At 60.8% G+C, this 19,576-nt stretch overlaps 6 protein-coding genes across 6 annotated transcripts; 2 read left to right on the forward strand and 4 right to left on the reverse strand.

Annotated features, from left to right (window-relative positions):
• Positions 1-2,624: 2,624 nt before the first annotated feature.
• On the reverse strand, positions 2,625-4,230 carry A1Q1_04908 (pre-rRNA processing protein associated with U3 snRNP, Rrp9p; the record flags this gene model as incomplete). The annotated part of the gene is made up of 4 exons (XM_014321715.1): positions 2,625-3,155; positions 3,202-3,355; positions 3,468-3,858; positions 3,915-4,230. 4 exons carry the CDS (start codon positions 4,228-4,230, stop codon positions 2,625-2,627), a joined length of 1,392 nt encoding a protein of 463 aa, XP_014177190.1.
• Positions 4,231-4,609: 379 nt separating this feature from the next.
• A1Q1_04909 (protein transport protein SEC31) lies at positions 4,610-9,124 on the forward strand (the record flags this gene model as incomplete). Its single annotated transcript, XM_014321716.1, has 5 exons — positions 4,610-4,842; positions 4,901-5,105; positions 5,146-8,490; positions 8,535-8,964; positions 9,003-9,124. The coding sequence occupies 5 exons, from the start codon at positions 4,610-4,612 to the stop codon at positions 9,122-9,124; spliced, it is 4,335 nt and encodes a 1,444-aa protein (XP_014177191.1).
• Positions 9,125-9,409: 285 nt separating this feature from the next.
• Positions 9,410-9,859, reverse strand: A1Q1_04910 (uncharacterized protein; the record flags this gene model as incomplete). Its single annotated transcript, XM_014321717.1, has 1 exon — positions 9,410-9,859. The coding sequence occupies one exon, from the start codon at positions 9,857-9,859 to the stop codon at positions 9,410-9,412; it is 450 nt and encodes a 149-aa protein (XP_014177192.1).
• Positions 9,860-10,665: 806 nt separating this feature from the next.
• Positions 10,666-11,136, reverse strand: A1Q1_04911 (uncharacterized protein; the record flags this gene model as incomplete). Its single annotated transcript, XM_014321718.1, has 1 exon — positions 10,666-11,136. One exon carries the CDS (start codon positions 11,134-11,136, stop codon positions 10,666-10,668), a length of 471 nt encoding a protein of 156 aa, XP_014177193.1.
• Positions 11,137-14,111: 2,975 nt separating this feature from the next.
• On the reverse strand, positions 14,112-15,177 carry A1Q1_04912 (uncharacterized protein; the record flags this gene model as incomplete). The annotated part of the gene is made up of 4 exons (XM_014321719.1): positions 14,112-14,162; positions 14,228-14,774; positions 14,821-15,066; positions 15,107-15,177. 4 exons carry the CDS (start codon positions 15,175-15,177, stop codon positions 14,112-14,114), a joined length of 915 nt encoding a protein of 304 aa, XP_014177194.1.
• A 1,073-nt stretch (positions 15,178-16,250) lies between these two features.
• On the forward strand, positions 16,251-17,572 carry A1Q1_04913 (protein-vacuolar targeting-related protein; the record flags this gene model as incomplete). Its single annotated transcript, XM_014321720.1, has 4 exons — positions 16,251-16,508; positions 16,553-17,088; positions 17,171-17,501; positions 17,564-17,572. 4 exons carry the CDS (start codon positions 16,251-16,253, stop codon positions 17,570-17,572), a joined length of 1,134 nt encoding a protein of 377 aa, XP_014177195.1.
• Positions 17,573-19,576: the final 2,004 nt, after the last annotated feature.

The following is a 19,576-nucleotide window of genomic DNA, read 5'->3' on the forward strand; positions in this document are numbered from 1 at the left end:
AGGCGGCGTCCGTCAGCCTCGCCGATGGCCGGTCTCCTCGCAGGCATCAAGGGCGGTGTCAAGCTCAACAAGTCTGGCGGTCCTCGCAAGTCTGTTGCTCCAGGCGGCGGTCCTGGTGCTCCTCCTCCCCCGCCACCTCCGTCATTCGTTCCGCGCGCCCCTGGTGCGCCGATTGGAACGCTCTTCCATGGCGTTAACGACAGCCGCAAGCAGGTGGCCATGATGGCATCAAAGAGGATGAAGCAGCTGCAGTGGGACAAGGTGTCTAAAGCTCAGCTCGACAAGACGATCTGGTCCGAGGCCGACAATCCCGAGGTCGAGGAGCAGGTTATGGACCGCATGAAGGCGGTCGACCTGTGGTCCGAGATCGATCAAGAGTTCAAGGCTCGCGAGATTATCCAGAACGCGGTCAAGAAAAAGAAGGAGAGCGAGCTGCAGTCGGTGCTCTCGCCCGACCTCCGCAAGCGTATAGAGATTCTCATGGCCGGCTCTACCGCCAAGTCGTACAAGGAGCCCGAGAGGCTGTCCGATGCCATCTCCGAGTTCAACTCGGAGCTCTGCACGGAGACCTTCCTTGCAGAGCTCCAGGGTGTGCTGCCGAACGACGACGAGCGCGGCAAGCTCCTCACGCATGTCGCCGACTCGCCCGCCGAGCTCGAGCTGCTGCACCCCGCCGACCGACTCATGGTCCGTCTCATCCAGCTACCCCACCTTGCCGACCGCGTCCGCGGAATGCTCTTCCAGGTCCGCTTCGCTCAGAACATCGAGCTCCTGCAGAATGTGAGTTACAGGGACCTTCGAATGCTAACTCCCAGTCTCTCGACCTGCTCACCGTCGCGTGCGAGGACTTGCGCCACGCCAAGAAGTTCCAGCAGCTGCTCAACGTTATTCTCACGATGGGCAACTACCTCAACGGAACCAACTTCGCCGGTGGTGCCTACGGTTTCAAGATCGGCTCGATCAACAAGCTCGTGGATACCAAGTCGTCGAACGGCCAGAACCTGCTTCACTTCCTGGAGAGGACTGTGTCATCGCACTTCCCCGAGCTGCAAGGCTTCCTCGACGAGCTCACCAAGCCCTCCGAGGCCAACCGTGTCAGCTTCTCCGATATGCAGTCGACTTCGAAGCAGATGCTCGACGAGATCCGCAAGATCAGGCGCTCGCTCGAGGAGAACTTCCAGGACGCCAGCGACGGCTACACCCGCAAGATGTTCCGCTTCGGTGCTGCCGCCGAGGAGGACCTGCAGACGCTCCGCGACGGCATTCTCAACGCCGAGAAGGGCCTCCGCGACGTCGAGACCTACTACGGCGAAGGCGAGGAGCACGGCCGGCCGCTGCAGAGCCAGGACTTCTTCGGAATCTTCCGCACGTTCACGTCGTCGTACAAGTTCTACCAGCAGCAGAACCGTGCGCGTGCCGAAGAGCAGGCTCTGCGCGAGAAGCGTGCCGCCGCCCGCGCCGCCCTCACTCCTCAGGCAACAGGATCCTCGCACAAGGAGGCCGAGACGAACCTCATCGACTCGCGCCTGCAGCGCCTCAAGCTCGAGGGCACGCCGCGTATCCGCCGTGAGAAGCGCTCTGCCGCCCCGCCGTCACCGTTACCCGCCGCCGCGGACTTCAGCGACTTACTGCTCCCGTCGGTCGACGCTGAGAATGTCGACTACGGCAGCCTGGCGCAGAAGATGATGATGAACATGCTCGACGACCCGACACAGCTCCCCGAGACGCCCGAGCCGACGATCACCCGACGAGGACACTCGCGCACCGCGTCCGGAAGCAGCATCGCCGAAAGCCCCACAAAAGCCACCTTCTCCACCGACCCGGTGTACCTCCTGAACGAGGCGACGGTAGACGAGGAGCCGGAGAACGAGCGACGCGCCGAGGTCGAGCACGAGCAAGACCTTGCGCGCGAGTCGCCGGCGCTCAAGGACGACGACGACGAGAAGAGCGTCTACAGCACGCATTCGCGCCAGCCGTCGTTCGCGTCGCAGCACTCGCGCAAGTCGTCTGTGGCCTCCATCACCTCAGTGCATAGTAGGCACACGTCGATCACGTCGCTGAACTCGCTGTCCAAGTCGGTCCGCGGTCCGCCCAGCCGAACGAGCCAGGCCGGCACGCCTTCCTTCGGCGATGACTTCCGAACGAGCACCCCACTCAGCGCGCAGTTCACGGGCACGCGGTCTGACACACCTGCCGGGTCGAACACCGAGGACGTGGTCGCTGTCGACCTGAACTCGCCGCCGGCTAGCCCGCCGCCGCCTGTAGCCGATGAACCGGAGAAGAAGGCAACTCTCGCCCCGCCGACGCCAGAGGACGACCCGAACGACGACTCGTACAACTTTTCCCTGGGCTCGGACACGATCGTGTTGAGCATGCCCGACGATGTTGATCTCTAGTATCATAACAAAGTATACCCCGCATAATCACAGCGTACCACCGTGACCCCATCGCCAACGAGAGACGAACTTCCCCTGTCAAAACAGTGTATATATATTTACAGCCCATAATATTACCCCGCATCATACTCGTCTTGAGCACAGCATATGCATGGTTTGAGCAGACAGCGGAAAAGTCCCAATAATGCATACAGGTGGCGCTACTCTGATCTAACTCGGCAGCTGGTCTTACTTCTCCAGCTCGACGTCGGCGACAAACACGCCATTGCGCGCCTTGACAGTGACCCAGCGGCCGAGGCGGGGCTCGCGTCCAACAGCAGCCACGAGCCGGATACCCTTGGGGGTATTGAGGATCTGGATGGCGTTCACGAACCCCTTGACATTGACGCTGCCGGCCTCCTCGAAACGCTTGAGCTCGCTGTCAATCTTCCAGAACTTGATCTCGCCGTCCCAGCTTCCGGATGCGAAAAGGTTACTTCCCCGCAAATGAGCGAGAGCAGTGATCCAGCGCGGCTTCGGCCCCGTCTCGGACGGGAGGAGGTTGTGCCCCTCGCTGTCGGTGCCATGGGCGAGGACGTGGGTGAAGAGAGGCTTCTTCTTGCCCGTGCTCCAGAGCGCGATGCTGCCAGTATCCCCGCCGGACACGAAGTGAGAGTCGTCGAGCATCGTCACGACATCGACGGATCCCTCGACCCACTCGCCCTCGGGCGTACGCGTCTTGCCGCCCGCACGGAGGACGAGCTGCACCTCCTCCTCGACCTTCCAGAAACGGCAGGTCCGGTCCCGGCTTCCTGCCGTCACGCACGTCGTCGGCTTCAGCGCCGAGACGCTCGGGATCGAGTCCTGGTGTCCATAGAAGGTCTCCAGTGGCGAGAGCGTCGAGAGCGAGTGCAGTGCCAGGTGGCGCGAGAGAGAGGCAGAGAGGAGGTGGTATGTCGGGTTGTTCAGCGGCGGGAGCGCTAGCGACTGCAATGTCAGTTTCGGAACCAGAGAGCGAAACTCACAGTAACGGCGTCCTTGTGTCCCCGCATGCCTGTCGTCCACTCCGGCTCGGGGCCGCTCACGTCCCACACGCCAATGACCCGGTCCTGTCCTCCGGTCACAAGCCACTTGCCGTCCTCGCTCGCGGCCATGCACAGCACGGGGCCCTGATGTCCTCCCTCCGTCGAGTGCAGCGGCGCATTCTTCAATCCCGGGTCGAGACGCTGCACGCCGCCCTTTGTCGACACGTAGATCGCCTCGACGCCCGTCACCTTGCCGTCGCTGCTGGATTTCGGCTTGGAGAGCACCATGCCCACGCCCGTTGGGACGGCGCCCAGCGCCTTGAACCGCGGGTTCGAGGCCGAGGCGGACGAGTAGAACATGTGGATGCGGCCCTCGGCTTCGTCCACCTCCTGCTTGAGTCGGGACGCGATCAGCTCACGGTCAATGTCGGCCGCATCGTAGTCATCCTCTTCCCGCGCTGTCTGTTAGCTCTATCCTTGCAGGCCGACAGCTACACCCTCCATCCCGACTCACCCTGCTGCACGTCCCGGGCCACCTTGTCGAGATACCCCCTCGCGAGACGGACACGCTTCTCGGCCGCCGTCTCGTTGGCATCGACAAACTCATCATCGGACATAATGTGCGGCGCGCGGTCCTTCTGGAAGTCCATGTCGTCGATGTCGAGCTCGTCGCCAGTGTCGCTCAGGTCCTCGTCTTCCTTCTGCTGCTTCCGTCCCCGTCCGCGAGAGGGCATGTCGTCCCTCGGCCCGCCGCGCGACGGGCCGCCACCGCCGCCACCGTTGCGGCTACGTTTCCGCTTCTTGTCCGACTTGAAGAAGGCGTCGGGCATGGTTGTGTGTTTAGCAGTGTAATATTGATGCTACCCGCAATCGGTGTCTTCAGCAGTGAGCAGCAACTTCTGAACTTTTGAGCCGGTCGCCACTGGAGCACGTGGCTTACAGGCGCGCCAGGTGCCAAATTAGTCCCGCGATCGAATCCACACCTATCCCCATGACGATGCGGTGAATATAGGCGCGCGCGCGACGCCCAATGACGGTGTGGTGACGGGCGCGTGGAACCTCCACGCCAATGCACACGGGGTGGCCTCCACGCCCCGGCCCAGCGCGCAGCTGCAAGCGGCAGCATCACTAGTCGTTCGTCTCGCGTCCATCGAACTCGCCTTCCCCTTCCCTCATCGCACATCACTCACTCACACCGTCCGGACAGCCATGAAGCTCAAGGACATCTCGCGCACGGCGACGTTCGCGTGGGACCCGTCCAGCGCCGCGGCCCCGCTCCTCGTCACTGGCGACGCGGCCGGCGCACTCGACGAGAGCTTCTCCAACGAGAGCCACCTCGAGATCTGGGCGCCCAAGCTCTACGACCCCGATAACGCTCAGGGCTATGCGCTCGGCGGAAAGGACCAGCCAGGGCCAAAGGGAAAGGTCACCGTCAGCTCGCGGTAGGTCTGGCAACAACAAGCATGGCACTGACAGCAGCTTCAACCGTCTCGCTTGGAGCCAGCCCGATGTCGCGCCCTCTGGACGCGGACTCATCGCCGCTGGCATGGAGACGGGCGAGGTCGCCGTGTACGATCCCGTCAAGATCCTCGACGGCTCGGACGCGCTCTTCTACTCGAACCAGAAGCACACTGGCCCCGTCGGCGGCCTCAACTTCAACCCGATCCAGAAGAATCTGTTGCTGTCCGGCGCTATCAATGGCGAGGTGAGCACGCATGTGGGCGCAGGCCATTGACATTCCGCAGCTCTACATCCACGACATGAACAACCCCAAGAACGACCCCATTCTCCCCGGCCCCGTGTCTAACAAGCTCACGGAGATCACCTCGCTCCAGTGGAACACGACCGTGTCGCGTGTGTTCGCGGCGTCGTCTTCTTCGGGCTACACCTCGGTCTGGGACCTCAAGGCCGGCAAAGAGATTGTCTCGCTGCAGTACGGTGGTGGTGCCGCCCGCGGCGATCTCGCCAGCGGCATGGCCAGCCTCCAGATCGGCAAGCGCCGTGGTATGAGCGATGTCGCTTGGCACCCCGAGCAGGCGACCCGCCTCGCGACCGCGTCCGAGGACGACGAGTCGCCCATCATCATGCTCTGGGACCTCCGCAACACCCGCGCCCCCGAGCGTATCCTCAGCGGACACACCAAGGGCGTTCTCTCGCTTTCGTGGTGCAAGCAGGACTCGGAGCTCCTCGCCTCGTGCGGCAAGGACAACCGCACCCTCATCTGGAACCCAACCACGGGCGACATTGTCGGCGAGATGCCGCGCACCGTCGACTGGGCCTTCCAGACCGCCTGGTTCCCCTCCAACCCCAACCTCATCGCGACTGCCTCCTTCGACGGGCACATCACCATCGACTCGCTCCAGTCCACCAACCCCGAGGCGGAGGAGGCGACCCCTATCGCTCAGGACGCGTCGGCCGAGGATGTCTTCGGTGCCCTCGGTGCTGCCGGCCCCAACGAGGATAGGAACAACGTCCAGTCGCTCACGCAGGCTCCCAAGTGGATGAAGCGCCCTGTCTCGGCTACCTTCGGCTACGGTGGTCTGCTCGCGACCGTGTCTAACCTCCCGGGTGCCAACGGCAAGAACCAGAGCTCGGTCGTCCACCTCCGCCAGATCACGACTGAGGAGACGATCGTCGAGCGTGCCAAGCAGCTGAGCGACATTGCCGCCGACAAGGAGAAACTTAAGGAGTTCTCCAGCGGAAAGGAGGAGGCGGCCTGGAAGGCGATCAACACCCTCTTCCATGGCAACTCGCGTGACGAGCTCGTCGCCCTCCTCGGCTTCTCCAAGGAGGACGTCGCGAAGCACGTCCAGGAGGCGATCGCCAAGATCTCCCCTGCTGAGGCTGCTGAGATCGCCAAGGAGAAGGAACAGGTCAAGCAGGAGGCCGAGACCAAGGAGAAGATTGAGAACGAGGAGGCGACCCCCAAGTCTGACACGACTCCCAAGTCGTCCGCTGCCTCGCCCCAGAAGTCGGCGGCCAGCGAGCTCTTCGAGGACCGCTCCGGCACTCCCGCCACCGCTGGCGGAGACACCGACTTCTTCGCCTCGATGGCTTCGGGCTCGCTTCGCAACCCCCGTCTCGACAATGTGATCCCCCACATGCCCCAGGACGCCTCGGTTGCGGCTACCATCGGCTCGGGCTCCAGCGTCCGCTCCGAGTCGCTCATTAAGGACAACAACTTCCACATCTACCCCACTGGCGAGTCGGAGACTGACCGTCTCATCACCCAGGCGCTCGTTCTTGGCGATTTCACCTCGGCCGTCGACCTCTGCATGGCCTCTGAGCGTTACGCCGACGCTCTTCTCCTTGCTGTTCGCGGTGGCCCCGAGCTCCTCGCGCAGACCCAGAAGGCGTACTTCCGCCGCTGCACCGAGACGCACCCCTTCTTACGCGTGTACCAGTCGATTGTCACCGAGGACCTCGCCGACATTGTCCAGAACGCGGACCTCGCCGAGTGGCGTGTCATCTTTGTCGTCCTCTGCACCTTTGCCAAAGACCAGGACTTTGGCAACCTCGCTGATCAGCTCGGCCAGCGTCTCCAGTTCAAGTGGCAGCTTCTGGCCGCTTCGGACGCCCCCGAGTCCAAGGCCAAGGCCAAGGAGGCACGCACCGACGCTACCCTCTGTTACCTCGCTGCCCGCAACCTCGAGCACGTCGTCAACATCTGGATCAGCGAGATGCAGGAGGACGAGGCGCAGTCGTCCGGCCCCCGCTACACGGCCCACGCCAACGCCTTGCAGTCGTTCATCGAGAAGGTCACTGTGTTCCAGGCCGCCACTGGTTACGTTGACAAGGACCTGACGACCACGACTGCGCCCGACACTGAGGCTGCGCGCACCTACGCTCTCTCGGGTCTCTACGACCGCCTGTACGAGTACGCTGATCTGCTCGCCACCCAGGGTCTCGTTGACGCTGCTGCCAAGTACGTCCAGATGACCCCCAAGGGCTACAGCCGCAGCCAGGGTGGTGCCCAGCTCGACCACGCCCGTGACCGTCTCTTCGAGGCTGCCGGCGTCCAGGAGGCTGGCCCCTCAAAGGCTGCGTCCTCCTCGGCGTTCGGTGGCAAGAAGTCCGCTTCGGCCACTGCCTCGTCGAGCCGCTACCCTGCCGCGTCGTCCGGCTACGGTGCTTCGCCCTACGGTGCCAGCGCTGGTCCTTACGGCGCTCAGTCTTCGTTCCAGCAGACCTCGAACCCGTACGGTGCTCCCAGCAACGCGTACAGCGCTCAGACTCAGTCTGGACCGTACGGCGCCGCTCAGCCGCAGACCCAGTCGAGCCCTTACGCGCCCCCACCGTCTCAGCACCAGCCCCAGCAGTCGCAGCAGCAGCAGTCGAACCCGTACGCGCCTCCGCCGTCTCAGCAGCAGCAGTCTCAGTCGAGCCCCTACACGCCCACTGGACAGCAGCAGTCGAGTCTGTACAACCCGTACGGCGGCAGCTCGAACGGCTACGGTGCTCCCTCGCAGTCGCAGTACGGTGCTACTTCCCAGTTCCAGCCCGCGTACGGTAACAACACTGTCCCGCCTCCGCCACCAAAGGCTGGCCAGAGTGCCAACGCGCGGTCGCAGACGCCCTCTGAGCCTGTCGTGCCTGCGTCGCAGCGCCGCGACATGCCCGGATGGAACGATGCGCCGTCGATGGGCATCAAGCGCCCGAGCAGCTCTGCCCGCAACACGCCCAAGGCCGCGCCCATTACCTCGCCCTTCCCCATGGCCGAGGGTGCTCCCAACCCGTATGCTGCGCCCCCGTCCGCCGGAGCTGCTCCTCCTCCCCCTGGCCCCCCTCGTGGCGGCAATGCTCCCGGCATCCTCCCGCCTCCTCCCAAGGGCGGTCCTCGTCCTCCCTCCGCCTCTGCCAACCGAGCGTCTGCTTCTCCTCAGCCGCGGGTCATGTCTCCCCCGATCGCTCAGCCGTTTGGCCAGACCCCATCCCCGAACCCTTACGCGGCGCAGCCCCAGCCTCCCTCAAACCCTTACGCGGCTCAGTCTCAGCCTCCCTCAAACCCCTACGCTGCTCCTCCCCAGCACCAGCAGTTCGGTGGTCCCCCTCCCCCCGGCGCCCCCGGGCAGGCCCCCCTCCTCCTCGCGGTGGACCTCCTCCCCCTGGTGTCGTTGCCGGACCACCGCCTCAGCGTGCCATGTCTCCGCTCGGCCCCAACGCCGGCCGCCCGCAACAGCACCTCGGAGGCCTTGCTTCGCCTCCCGCCCACAACGCTCACCTTGCCGGCCCGCCGCCTCCCGGTGTCCGTGCTGGACCCCCTCCCCCCGGACGGGCGGGCACGGCCTCTCCGGCTCAGAACAGTGCGCCCTCGCCTGCGCCCGCCGCGCCCCCTGCGGCGCCGAAACACCCGGCCGGAGACAGGTCGCACCTGACGGATTCCGGTCGTCCGATTTACGAGGGGCTTAACAGCGAGCTGCAGCGCATCAAGTCGGGCTCACCCCCGGCGCACCTGAAACGCATCGTCGACGACACGGAACGCAGGCTCAACATCCTGTTTGACGACCTCAACAACGACACGGTTGCGCCTGCCACGGTCGAGAAGCTGAGCGAGATTGTCCAGGGTGAGTTAGCTTCCATACGCCACGAACTGACGAAACAGCCATCAATGCCCACGACGCCAACACGGCCCTCGCCATCCACGTCGACCTCCTCACGACCGCCTCGGGCGACACGACCCATTGGGCCCCCGGCGTCAAGCAGCTGATCCGTCTCGGCATCTAACTTGTCTTGTGAATGCGGTAGACCTGGTAGCTTCTGAGAATGCAAAAAGAGACTTGAAGACTTAGATTATGTGAGAGAACATATGTGGTGTTAGTTGCATGAATTGTCTATAGGGGACTAGATGATGAGTGTAAGGGGGGTTGCGCTACGAGGGATGTGGGTATGGGGCTGCGCTGTGTGGGATGAGGGTATAGGGTTGCGCTGTATGTATGTGTGGTGAGATGCGTGAATGCGATGGGTGTCGAGTGTCATGTATGTGGTGCGGGTAGTAGCTACAGGGAGATGTTATACAGTCGGGTCGTAGACGTACGGGACGACATCCAGTGCCTCGCCGTACGACGGAGGGGGGACGAGCCAGCCGTCCTCTGATCCCTCCTCGGTGCCCCAGATGAGGATGGGCGAGGGCTCATGCTCGTGCTCGCCGTCGCCCACGAGATGGAGGGAGCCGTTTCCAGCCCTTCGCCTCGTGGGGGTTTGTTCGTGTGCGTGTTGATGGTTATGTGTTGTTAATGTGGGAGAGGATTGGGAGGTCGGGGGAAAGTAAAGCTCGGACCACTCGTACTGCCGGACGGCATCGCGGGGCTCGCCGACGCTGCCAATCACGACGGGGACAAAGATATGCTTGCTCCCCGTGCCGAACTCGAACTGCACGCAGAGCCTGTACTCGCACTTGACTTTCAGGCCAGCGTTACTGGATACGGATGTCCAGAGGTACTCGTCGTCGTCCTCTTCCATCTTATCGGCGGGTCCGACCTGATACTACTCGGGCGCGAGCTGCGCGCCGCGCAAGTCGAGTGGGACGAAGGCGCGTGCCTCCCCTCCGGAGGGACGGAGCAGGCGGCGTGTGAGCGCGACCGTCGTCCAGTTGTTCTGCGAGCTGGACCCGGGACCTACGCGCGTCATGACCATCTCTTCGCGGACGAGCGAGAGCGTCAGTGCTATGGCGTGGTACGTCGGCGGGCAGACGAGACGCAACGAGACGGGAATCACTGATGTCGGGCCGAATGTCGTCGTGGGGAGTGAGAGGTGCGCTGTCCAAGGATCCGTCGCGAGGCTGCGTGGTCGTGCAATCCAGAAAGTGTAAGGAAACAACAGCGGCGCAGGCTCCGGTAGGGTTGCGGGTAGGATCTCGACCGCATGCTCCGCCACAAGGCACCCCGAGAGATCGAGATCGCCTGTTGGACGCCACGAGCTGCCAGCCGGACACAGCACGAGACGGAAGCGATAGCTCACCTCCCACAAAGCGTTCACGCTCGGCGGGAGTACGCTTTGCCGGGGGATCTGCACGTGGACCGATTGCGACCATCGCCCCGGAGCGATGATGTCGGCGTCGTAAGTCGAGGCTGGTGGCGTTGAGGCGTCATCGCCGCCCTCACGCCTCCAGGCATTGCAAGGCAAGTCCGTCACAATGTTCACTACCACGCGGGTCGTGTGCGGAGTCCGTAACGTGCCGATCAGGTTCAGCTTGAGAGGTCCCACTCGCCGCGGCTGGCCAAGCTCCAGGCCGAGCTGGAATGGAATTGTCACTCCGGGCTTTGAGGTCAGTACACCGATCTGGCACGAAATGGGGCTCGCTTCGAAGGAATGGTGGGTGGATCATCACCACGCATTGCAGCGCGGAATTGGCACCACTCATTCTGATCACAGGGAAGGTCAAGGTAATAACTACCCTCCGATCCCATTCTTCCTGGGTCGATGAACCCACCACAGAACGGCATGGCAGGAAGCAGGTCACGGCTACGACGCTCGTACCAAAATTCGGCCGCCACCATGTCTTCTCCCTTGAACTCTAATCGACTCACGTAGAATGCCGGCGGAATGTCGACTTCGCCGGATTGCAGGCTGAGTCGGAGCACTCCTGGATGCCGTTGAATGCCTGGCGGTGGGCCAATCCTGAATGGCCTCAGATCGATCCCCGGCGAAGACGGCCCTGCACTGTTGTTGCTCGAGGTAGGCGGGCATGGCGACTTGAGCGCTGGTGGCATGACGTCTCGCTCGAAGTACTCAGTCATGTCGGGTTGCAGAGGAGTGGGAAGAAGGCACGAACTCTGGATCGGTCGCGGCGTACGGGTTGGGTCTGCGAAGTCTGCGAAGAGGTGCCCGCCGCCTGCATGGCGGGGCGGAGCTGGAAGGGCGACCGTCATGGTGGATACCCAGCGCGGTGTGTATAAGGCGAGGCGAGCGTCTCAGTCACGTCAAGAGATGGGGGGTTCGAAGTCTGAGGCGACAGCGGCGATGGCCAGAGTGATGACGGACGGTCAAGTTTTGTTGTCTTGGATCGCAAGAGACAGGTTGGGAAGGGCGCTAGGTACCGACTGTTATCGGGGGCTCGGTGTGCAATGTGTATATATGATCGCTGCTGAGATCTTTGGGCGGCCTTCGGGGGGACACGCTTGTCAGCGAGGCGCGGAGCCAAGCCTTAAGGATGGCAGAACAACAAGGCGGGTGCGGGCAAGACTTGAGTAAGGGGTGAGGAAGGGTGGCCTGGCCTGGCGTGCATGGAACCAAAGATATAGGTGGACCTGGGTTGACCTGGATGGCCCCAGCCGTGGCGTGGTCGCAGCGACAGCCGCAGGCGCTCGCAGGCGGCTGATACAAGTGAGACCAAGAGCGGTTGGTAAGGGACGGTGCGGGGTGGCTTGATGGTGAGGGACGCCGAAAGGTGCTAAGGCTTAGTAGACTGCCGTTCAGACTATGCCCGGCCCCTCCGGACGGAGTTACCGACAAGACGAGACACACACAAGCATGTTGGAGCATCGTAGCGTGTGTATGTTCTATTTATTCAAGCTGCATTTGAGACCTTGCATTCAGACAGTGGGACACTCAATTCAGGTGACACGCGCATGAATGAACAGAATGACGAAGGTTGGAAACATATGCGAGCGGTAAACCTGTCTCAATATCTTGTCTTAGGACAGTCGCTGGTTCCATTTCCTGTCTGCCCGAGACAGGGACTGGTTCCAAAAGTCCTTGATCCAGGTCAACCCCTTAGTGTCGCTCCTTTGTTCCAACAGGTATCGACGAGACTTTGGGGAACCTTCTGTGGCCGAAATACGCTCCTGTCGGTCTCCGGCAACGGGCGCTAGCGCCAGAGCCAACGACGGCAAATCGCTGGAATTCATATAGTGTGGCGCCGCCTCTTCAGGCTCTCGGGTCTACACTCTCAGCCCCGGCTTAGACCCCCAAGGCGGACCCTTGGAAGTCTCATGCGCTGTCGGGGGCACGATGCGCGATATCCGACGAGTCCAATGTTTGACGCGTTGAACGAAACCCTGTATGGAGAATGCTCCGAAGCCACCAGGCCTCGCCATGCGCGCCTTGCGGCGCAATGCGCAGCCACCACCACCGCAGTTTCACTCACCCACTCTCCAAAATCCTTTGCCGGAAATGCATTGTTCCGCGCGGACTTCCCACGTTGACCGTCTCTTGCTGACATAAAAACACTCGACATAAGGAGCCGCGATCATGAACTCGATTACTCCTCGATTACCCCTGGTTAAATGCATCAGTGACGTTGCGTCCGGCATTGTCAACGTCAGTGCCGATCGGCCAGTAGGTCTGCCTGGACACGGCGCATGGCACGCGACAGCCTGTTACCGGCAAATCGCCATCGCCAGAGACGCGGCTGTTAAGAAGACTCGGCGCATGGATGCCGACACAGCTTGCTTACCTCTTCACGCGAGTGATGACCTGAGGCACTGCGACCCCAGGGTCTGAACCGAGCCGATCCAGTCAGAACTAGATAAGCCACATGACAATCTGTGTTGTGCTGGTTTCACCATCGTCTCGAGCGCGGTGCAGCGTGAATTCGGAACGAGTACACCATTAGCCGCTATCATCGTCATATCTCATTGTTAGTATCTGTTCAGTGAAGATATAACCGTCTGTAAGCGATCCGGCCGTCGATGTCCGTGTCCGCCGATGCCGAGCTCGTTGCGATGACGTCTTGGCACCGTCTCGCTGCACTATGAAGCCAGTGGACACCGAGGTGGGTCAGAGCGGCTAGCTTCTGCCCATCATGCGCTGCACCGCCGCCAGTCACCCCTACAGCGCGACCGTCTCGGCGATGACTAGGCTGCGGGGATCACAGACTAGACAAGATCAGGATCCTTGTTCGTGGATGCTGCGGGACATCGCAGTCTAGATTTCCGATGGGCGGCGCAGTGAGATGAAGCGTCGACACATACGCCATTGTCGTCGCCCCACGGCTCTGGGCGCAAACAATGGCCGTGGCGCAGAGCGGCAAAACGTTCAGATGTCGTTACTTGAAAAGAGAACTGCTGGTGCTCGGCGGTCGGGGAAAGTGAATTGACTAGTGCTGAACCGAAGGGGAAGCAATGGTGACAATGCGGAGAGGAGAAGATCAGGTTGCTGTCAGTAGTAGTAGCTCGCATAAGACGAATGGCACCGGCAGGAACGCCGCCAACCTGATTCCGTAACCAGGCCAATGGTTCAGGGTCCTCTACACGTGGTTATTCCTCGGATGCAACGGCGATAGTATCGTTATCAGCTCTAATCTTCCGTGGTACGTCATAGACCCTTCGTCCTTTTTCACACTAAGTGGAATGAAGCAGTCATACGTCCTGGGAGAAGGAAATGCTTTCGCAGCTAGTAGGATCTCTGCACCGCCGCCGGCCGCCCCCGCACAAGTTCAGCCTCCAACTATGACCGTAAGCCACTCAGTATATCACTACTGTCAAAACATAGCAAAGAGAATGGGGCCAGGAGAAACTACCCTTCCTGTACAGCTATACACTTGCCAATCAACTAATCTCAGGGCTTGTGGCATCAAAGCCTATATGCTAGAGCGAATTGTGCTTGCCATCGTGCGGTCCAGAGCAGGCTTGCGCCATAGATCTGTCTCACCGTCGCTGGCGCATGACGAAGCGACACGGTTCTGAGGCTAATCGCTTTGGTAGTGTCGTATGTAGCATTGCATCGCGGTGCAGCTACCATGCAGTGGGCGCTTAGTACGCATAGGTTTGAACTAGTCGCGATGCCTCGCTCTGTGTTTAGCGTCCTCCTCCTTCTTCGCGATCTCGCGTGCTTTAGCTCGAGGATCGATGACCTGACTGTCAGCCCAAATGTGGTTGTGCAACTTACAGTGTACTCCTCCTCAGCGCGCCGCGTCTCGTCAGACTTCTCTTCCTCAAACTTGAGGGCATGCCGCATCCAACCGACGTCGTCGACCTCTAGCCCGTCGTCATCTCGCTCCTTGCCGGCTCCATCGTCATCTCCCATGGCCAGGACCTTTTGGCTAAACTTGCCAAGATCGCGGAGAAGATCCTCGTCGTCCCCGCGACGGCCCTTCGCACTGTGCCGCGTCGCAGCACGCCCTCGCCCCCTCTTGTATTTAGCCATCTCCTCCTCCAGATACACAGCGCCCTTCCTGCGTCTCCTGTACTTGTCGTCGTCGTCCGAGTCAGATTCAGAGTCCTCTCCTATCCGCTTCTTCAGCGCACGGAGGTCCTCTTGCATTCGTTCAAGGTCAGCCTTGCGGGACGAACCCTCGCCAGCCTTTTGCTTCTCGTGCTCTTCTCGGATAGCTTTCAGGTCAACGGCCTTCCGCTTCTCTGGTCGTTCCTCCTTGTGCCCACTGCTGTCCTCGATCTTCTTCCGCTTCTCGCGAGGCTTGTCATCGTCCACAGTGCTTGTCGCAACAACTTCGAAGTCAGCTGGGAACCGCCTGTTCTAACGCACGATCCTTTCGGCCCATGTCCTTCTTCTTGACGATCACTGTCCCCTCATCCTCCTCTTCAGCCTCGCCGAAGGACAGCAACTTTGTGTTCTTCTTGGCCTTGGCGCGTTTCTCCCTCCGCTCGGCCTCCTTTTTCGCCTCGAGGCGAGCCTGCATCTGCTCGCGCCGCTCAGCCGCGGTTATGCGGGGCACAATGTCATCGAACGGGTTCTCGATGATTCGTATTCCCTTGATTTTGGGAGGGCTGGAGAAGTCAGTACGGCGTCTTTCACACGAGAACCTACACTTTGGGCTTCTCGTCCTCGTCGACATCAAGGTTTCCGATGTTGAGCACATCTGAAGTGAGCCGGTGCATTGTCTCGCAAATGCTCACTGTAGTAGGTCGGTCCTTGAACGCGCCCGAAGAGCGTGTGCTTTCCGTTCAGCTCGTCCGCGCGATCGAGAGTGATGAACCACTGCGAGTTGTTCGCATTTCGCTTGCCAGGATTGGCCATTCCTACTAGTCCTCGACGATTAAACCTCAGGCGGCTGTGAACTTCATCCTTGAAAGGCTCGTCGTAGATACTCTGCCCGCCCATACCCGTTCCCGTGGCTGATGTCGTGAGCTTTATAATCCAAACGTTCCGGGTACTGACCATCACCAGTTTGAATGATAAAATTTTTGACTATGCGGTGGAAGATGACATTGTCATAGTAGCCTGAGAGGTCAGCGAGGCGCAGAGGCGTGGTTAGGGAACGGACCTTCCATCGTCAACTGGAGGAAGTTGCGGACGGCGAGTGGGCACTCCTTGCCCCATAGCTCGATCTGCTGTTAGCTCTTATAGTTACAGGACCTTCATCCCAGTTAGGCTGCAGCGTCGACGGCGCTGGGGGCTCGTGTCAGGCGTTACTCACCTCGATCTCGCCCGCAGTGGTATCGACGATGACCTTGCCATTGGGCACCGGCTGCATGTCAGCTGTGAATCGGGAGCAGCCGTCTGGCGTGCAGGTTGTGCTTACGCACCTCAGTCGCGTAGCTGGGACTGTCAGCAATGCTCTCAGCACGGACACTCACAGATTCGACATGGCTCGTAGCGAAAGTTGACCGAGATAATGAGTTGACATCACAATAACAACGATCGAAACGCGGGGAGCCACTCCGGCGGCGTTTGCGGAGATTACCACGTGACGCACCAGTATGCCGTCACAGGTCGCTAGGGGCCGTGCTTGGGTGTTGCGTCGTGTCGTGTCGGCGTCTTGGAGGATCGAGGTGGACCATTCGTTCTGACAGCCTTGCTCGCACATATCAACGCACGTCGGCCACGCGCAATTCAACGCGACTGATCCGCCGGGTCGAAAACCTCGGCGACTGGACCCTCCTCGACGTCGATTCCGTCCCAGTAACCTTCTCCAGCTTCCGCATTCTGCACCTTCCTTCCATCGGCCACCATGTCTGAAGGCCTCACGCGCCGACGCGGTGCAGGGGCCTCGTCGTCTAACAACGCTGGCGGATCGTCAGCAGGCGTCTCTCCCGCCCCTTCATCCAGCGCTCAGCGCAGCAGTTCGTTCGGTGGCGGTTCGGCGGTCGAGGGTCGGCCGAGAGTCGCATACGACCCTCGAGACTTCAGCGATGACAACGAGACGAAGAAGGTGCCCCGCCTGACTCTGATGGAGGAGGTCCTCCTGCTGGGCCTGAAGGACAAGGCTGTACGTCTGCCCCTCTTACTCATTAGCTTGCTGACCCTTGCAAGGGATACCTCTCGTTCTGGAACGACAATATCTCGTATGCCCTTCGTGGCTGTATCCTTATCGAGTTGGCGTTACGGAGAAGGATCGCTGTGGTTCGAGACCCGTCGCGTCGTCGGCTGGCACTCGCAGACCGCCTGATCGAGGTTATTGACGATCGCCAAACTGGAGAGACCATCCTTGACGAGGCTCTGAAGATGATTAAGAGCAGCGAGAAGTATGGTGCCGGGGCTTGGGTGGACCTGATGAGCGGTAGGTGTGCTTCGTCGATGCCCGAGCTGACAGATCCAGGTGAGACATGGAACGTGATGAAGATTGGATACCAGCTCAAGCAAGTTCGTGAGCGATTGGCGAAGGGTCTCGTCGATAAGGGTGTGCTTCGGACAGAGAAGCGAAACTTCCTGCTCTTCGATATGGCGACCCATCCTATTGCCGACATGAACGCCAAGGACGACGTTCTCCGGAGGTGCCTCACGCTTCTGACGGCTCGCACTGCTGCTGTTCCTCCCCAAGCTCTTCACAAGGAGGGAATCCAGTACCGGTACATGCGCGCCGTGTGTCTCGTTTGTGCTGGTGAGCATTCAGGATCACACCTCCGAACTAACGTTAGCCTACGCCTCAAGTGTACTCGAGAATGCGCTTCAGCGTCTTTCCTACGACTCGCGCGAGGCGGCTTTCATGCGATGCGACGAGATCCTCGCCGAGTTCTCGACCTGGCCCTTCGGCATCGGGACATCGAACTCATCCGGTCCCGTCAACATTGGGGGAGGATCAAAACGCCGCGACGGCGGTAGTGGCATCGGTCGCGAAAGTGTCCAGGAGCTCGTCCGGGAAGTGCGCAAGGAGATGGCGAGCGACGCCCGGGGTGCCGGCTCGGGCGGAGATGAGCCGGAAGACCTTTGCTTCGAGGTCGTCGCCACCGTGCTCGAGATTTTCAGTCGCATGGACAGCCTCGTAAGTCTCATTGTATCCCAGCTTGTCGTACCTCACGGTTCGAGTTTGCTACGTGGTGCCAGTTGGTCTGACGGACGACCAATCTTATCAGTCGTTCCAGACTATAGCCACGAACCTACGGCCAAGTCACATGTGAGCTCAGTCGCTAACATCGTTTCAGCTGTAATCGTGTTCATGTCGAGGCATGCGAATAGACGAGCGAGGCAGTGTCGACGCTGCCTTGCCAGAGATAGCCGGGTTATAGATTTTTCTCTTCTTTTTATGTGAGTAGTAGTAAAGGTAGCATATGGATACGACAATGAACCGAATGATAAACGGCATGTATGGCTTACGCGCGTGCCAGGAAAACGCGTCCACGACCACGCGACATCTTAGACGTGCTGGCGCGATCGTCTGGTAGCTCGTCCTTGTGGCGGCACCATAACCGTCAGTCTGTCGCGCTGACACGTCATGGTTTGACGCACAAATACTCACCGCTGATCATTCTCACTGACGTAGGGTCTTGAACTCTTGACTCCACTACCCACTTGGCATAGAACTTTGTTGGAGAAATATCTCCTAGAACAACACAGGTTGCGGAACGCTGTGCAGGGAGCTCCTAATCTAACCAGTTTTGGGCTGGTTACTGCGCAACTGGAGTTCGCGTAGACTTGACGAGAGACGATGGAGCGAAAGGACACCACTGATACCCTCACAACCAGGGCTAGCGAGCGTGGCACTGCGATCACGAGTCGCCACGACACCACGAACAGAGAACAGCTTGCACCAGAGGCTGGTCGTGAGGCTGGGCAGGCATAGCCGTGTACGGAGATCTGAGCTAACTCGGTGCGGTGAAGTCATGCCGTTGCAGCAACGAGCAGCGGTGGCAAAGACGTCATTGGCGAAACAAGGTTTAACCACAACCGGCATGGCCTGCTACCACTGTGGCCTTGCTGAAGCTCTTGTCCCGCCTCCTGGTTGACTCAGACGTGGTACTCGACGCCCATCACGCGCTTGCCGTCGGCGCCATCGGCGCATGACACGATCTGACACGACCTAACGTGACCCTTTCCATCTTCCCCACCTGCCCGTTGTCCCTACCGCGTTCTCTCGCTTCAGGCTTCTGCAGGTACGCTGCCGGCGCACAGCCGTTCACCGCCTCCAGACACTGTCAGTTACGCTCAGTTACAGTTGCAGATAGAGATCCGGCGTGCGTGAGCAGTTCCAGGAGTGGGCCAGTGGGCCGAGTGGGCCTCCTTCCCGGGGTGGGTGTACGCGTGTGTGGTGGCCCAGTGGGGGCGACGCGAGCGCGCGACCAGCTGGGAGCGCGTTCTAGCGAGCCGAACTCGCGAGATCGAAGTGCTTGAGAACGCGACGGCACCCCGTGCCAGGCTCACAGAAGCAGGGCATACATAATCCAGTGAGCCTCGTGGTGCTCGTGGCGGTGCTTGGGATGGCATAAGGTTCTAGTTTCGGTACCAAGGGCCACCTCCAAGGTCCCCACCAGGTCCTAGCTGGACATCAGGTCACTCCTAGGTCCCATCTAGGTCCGCCAGGCCCTGGGGCACCCGTGGCACCCGTAAGTGGCCCGGTGCGGGTCGACATGTCGTGCACGAGGTCCGAGTCGGTACAAGGTTCAGTCAGGCCCGCCTGTGGAACTCGTTTGGGAAGCAACACGTTATTGCACCGGAGCTCGGTCCTGACGGTCCCTCGCTGTCCCTCGGCCTCGCAGTCGAGGTCGACGCAGACGCGAGAACCGCCGCCCCAACGATCTGTGCAACTATGGACCGCCGCGCGAACAAGCGCGAGTAGGACGAAACAGACTCTAAGAGTTCTGAGAGCTTGAAGCACCGACCGGTCCCAGCGAAATCATAAAGCTTTCTCTCACCGCCCGGCCGGTGCGCAGTAGCCAGTGGCCAGTGGGATGCCCACCTCGCTGTCAGAACCTCCGGACCAGTGCTGCTGTTTCCCATACGCATTGCAGGTCCCAGGATTCCAATCCGGATCGACCCGGAATTAGCGTGAATGGAAGCGCACGTACGCGTGCAATCCCTTGGCCCGAGGCTTCGTACGCCGACGCGCAGAGCCCGATGGCG

Source organism: Trichosporon asahii (genome assembly GCF_000293215.1).
Source record: "Trichosporon asahii var. asahii CBS 2479 unplaced genomic scaffold scaffold00071, whole genome shotgun sequence".
Classification (NCBI taxonomy): domain Eukaryota; kingdom Fungi; phylum Basidiomycota; class Tremellomycetes; order Trichosporonales; family Trichosporonaceae; genus Trichosporon; species Trichosporon asahii.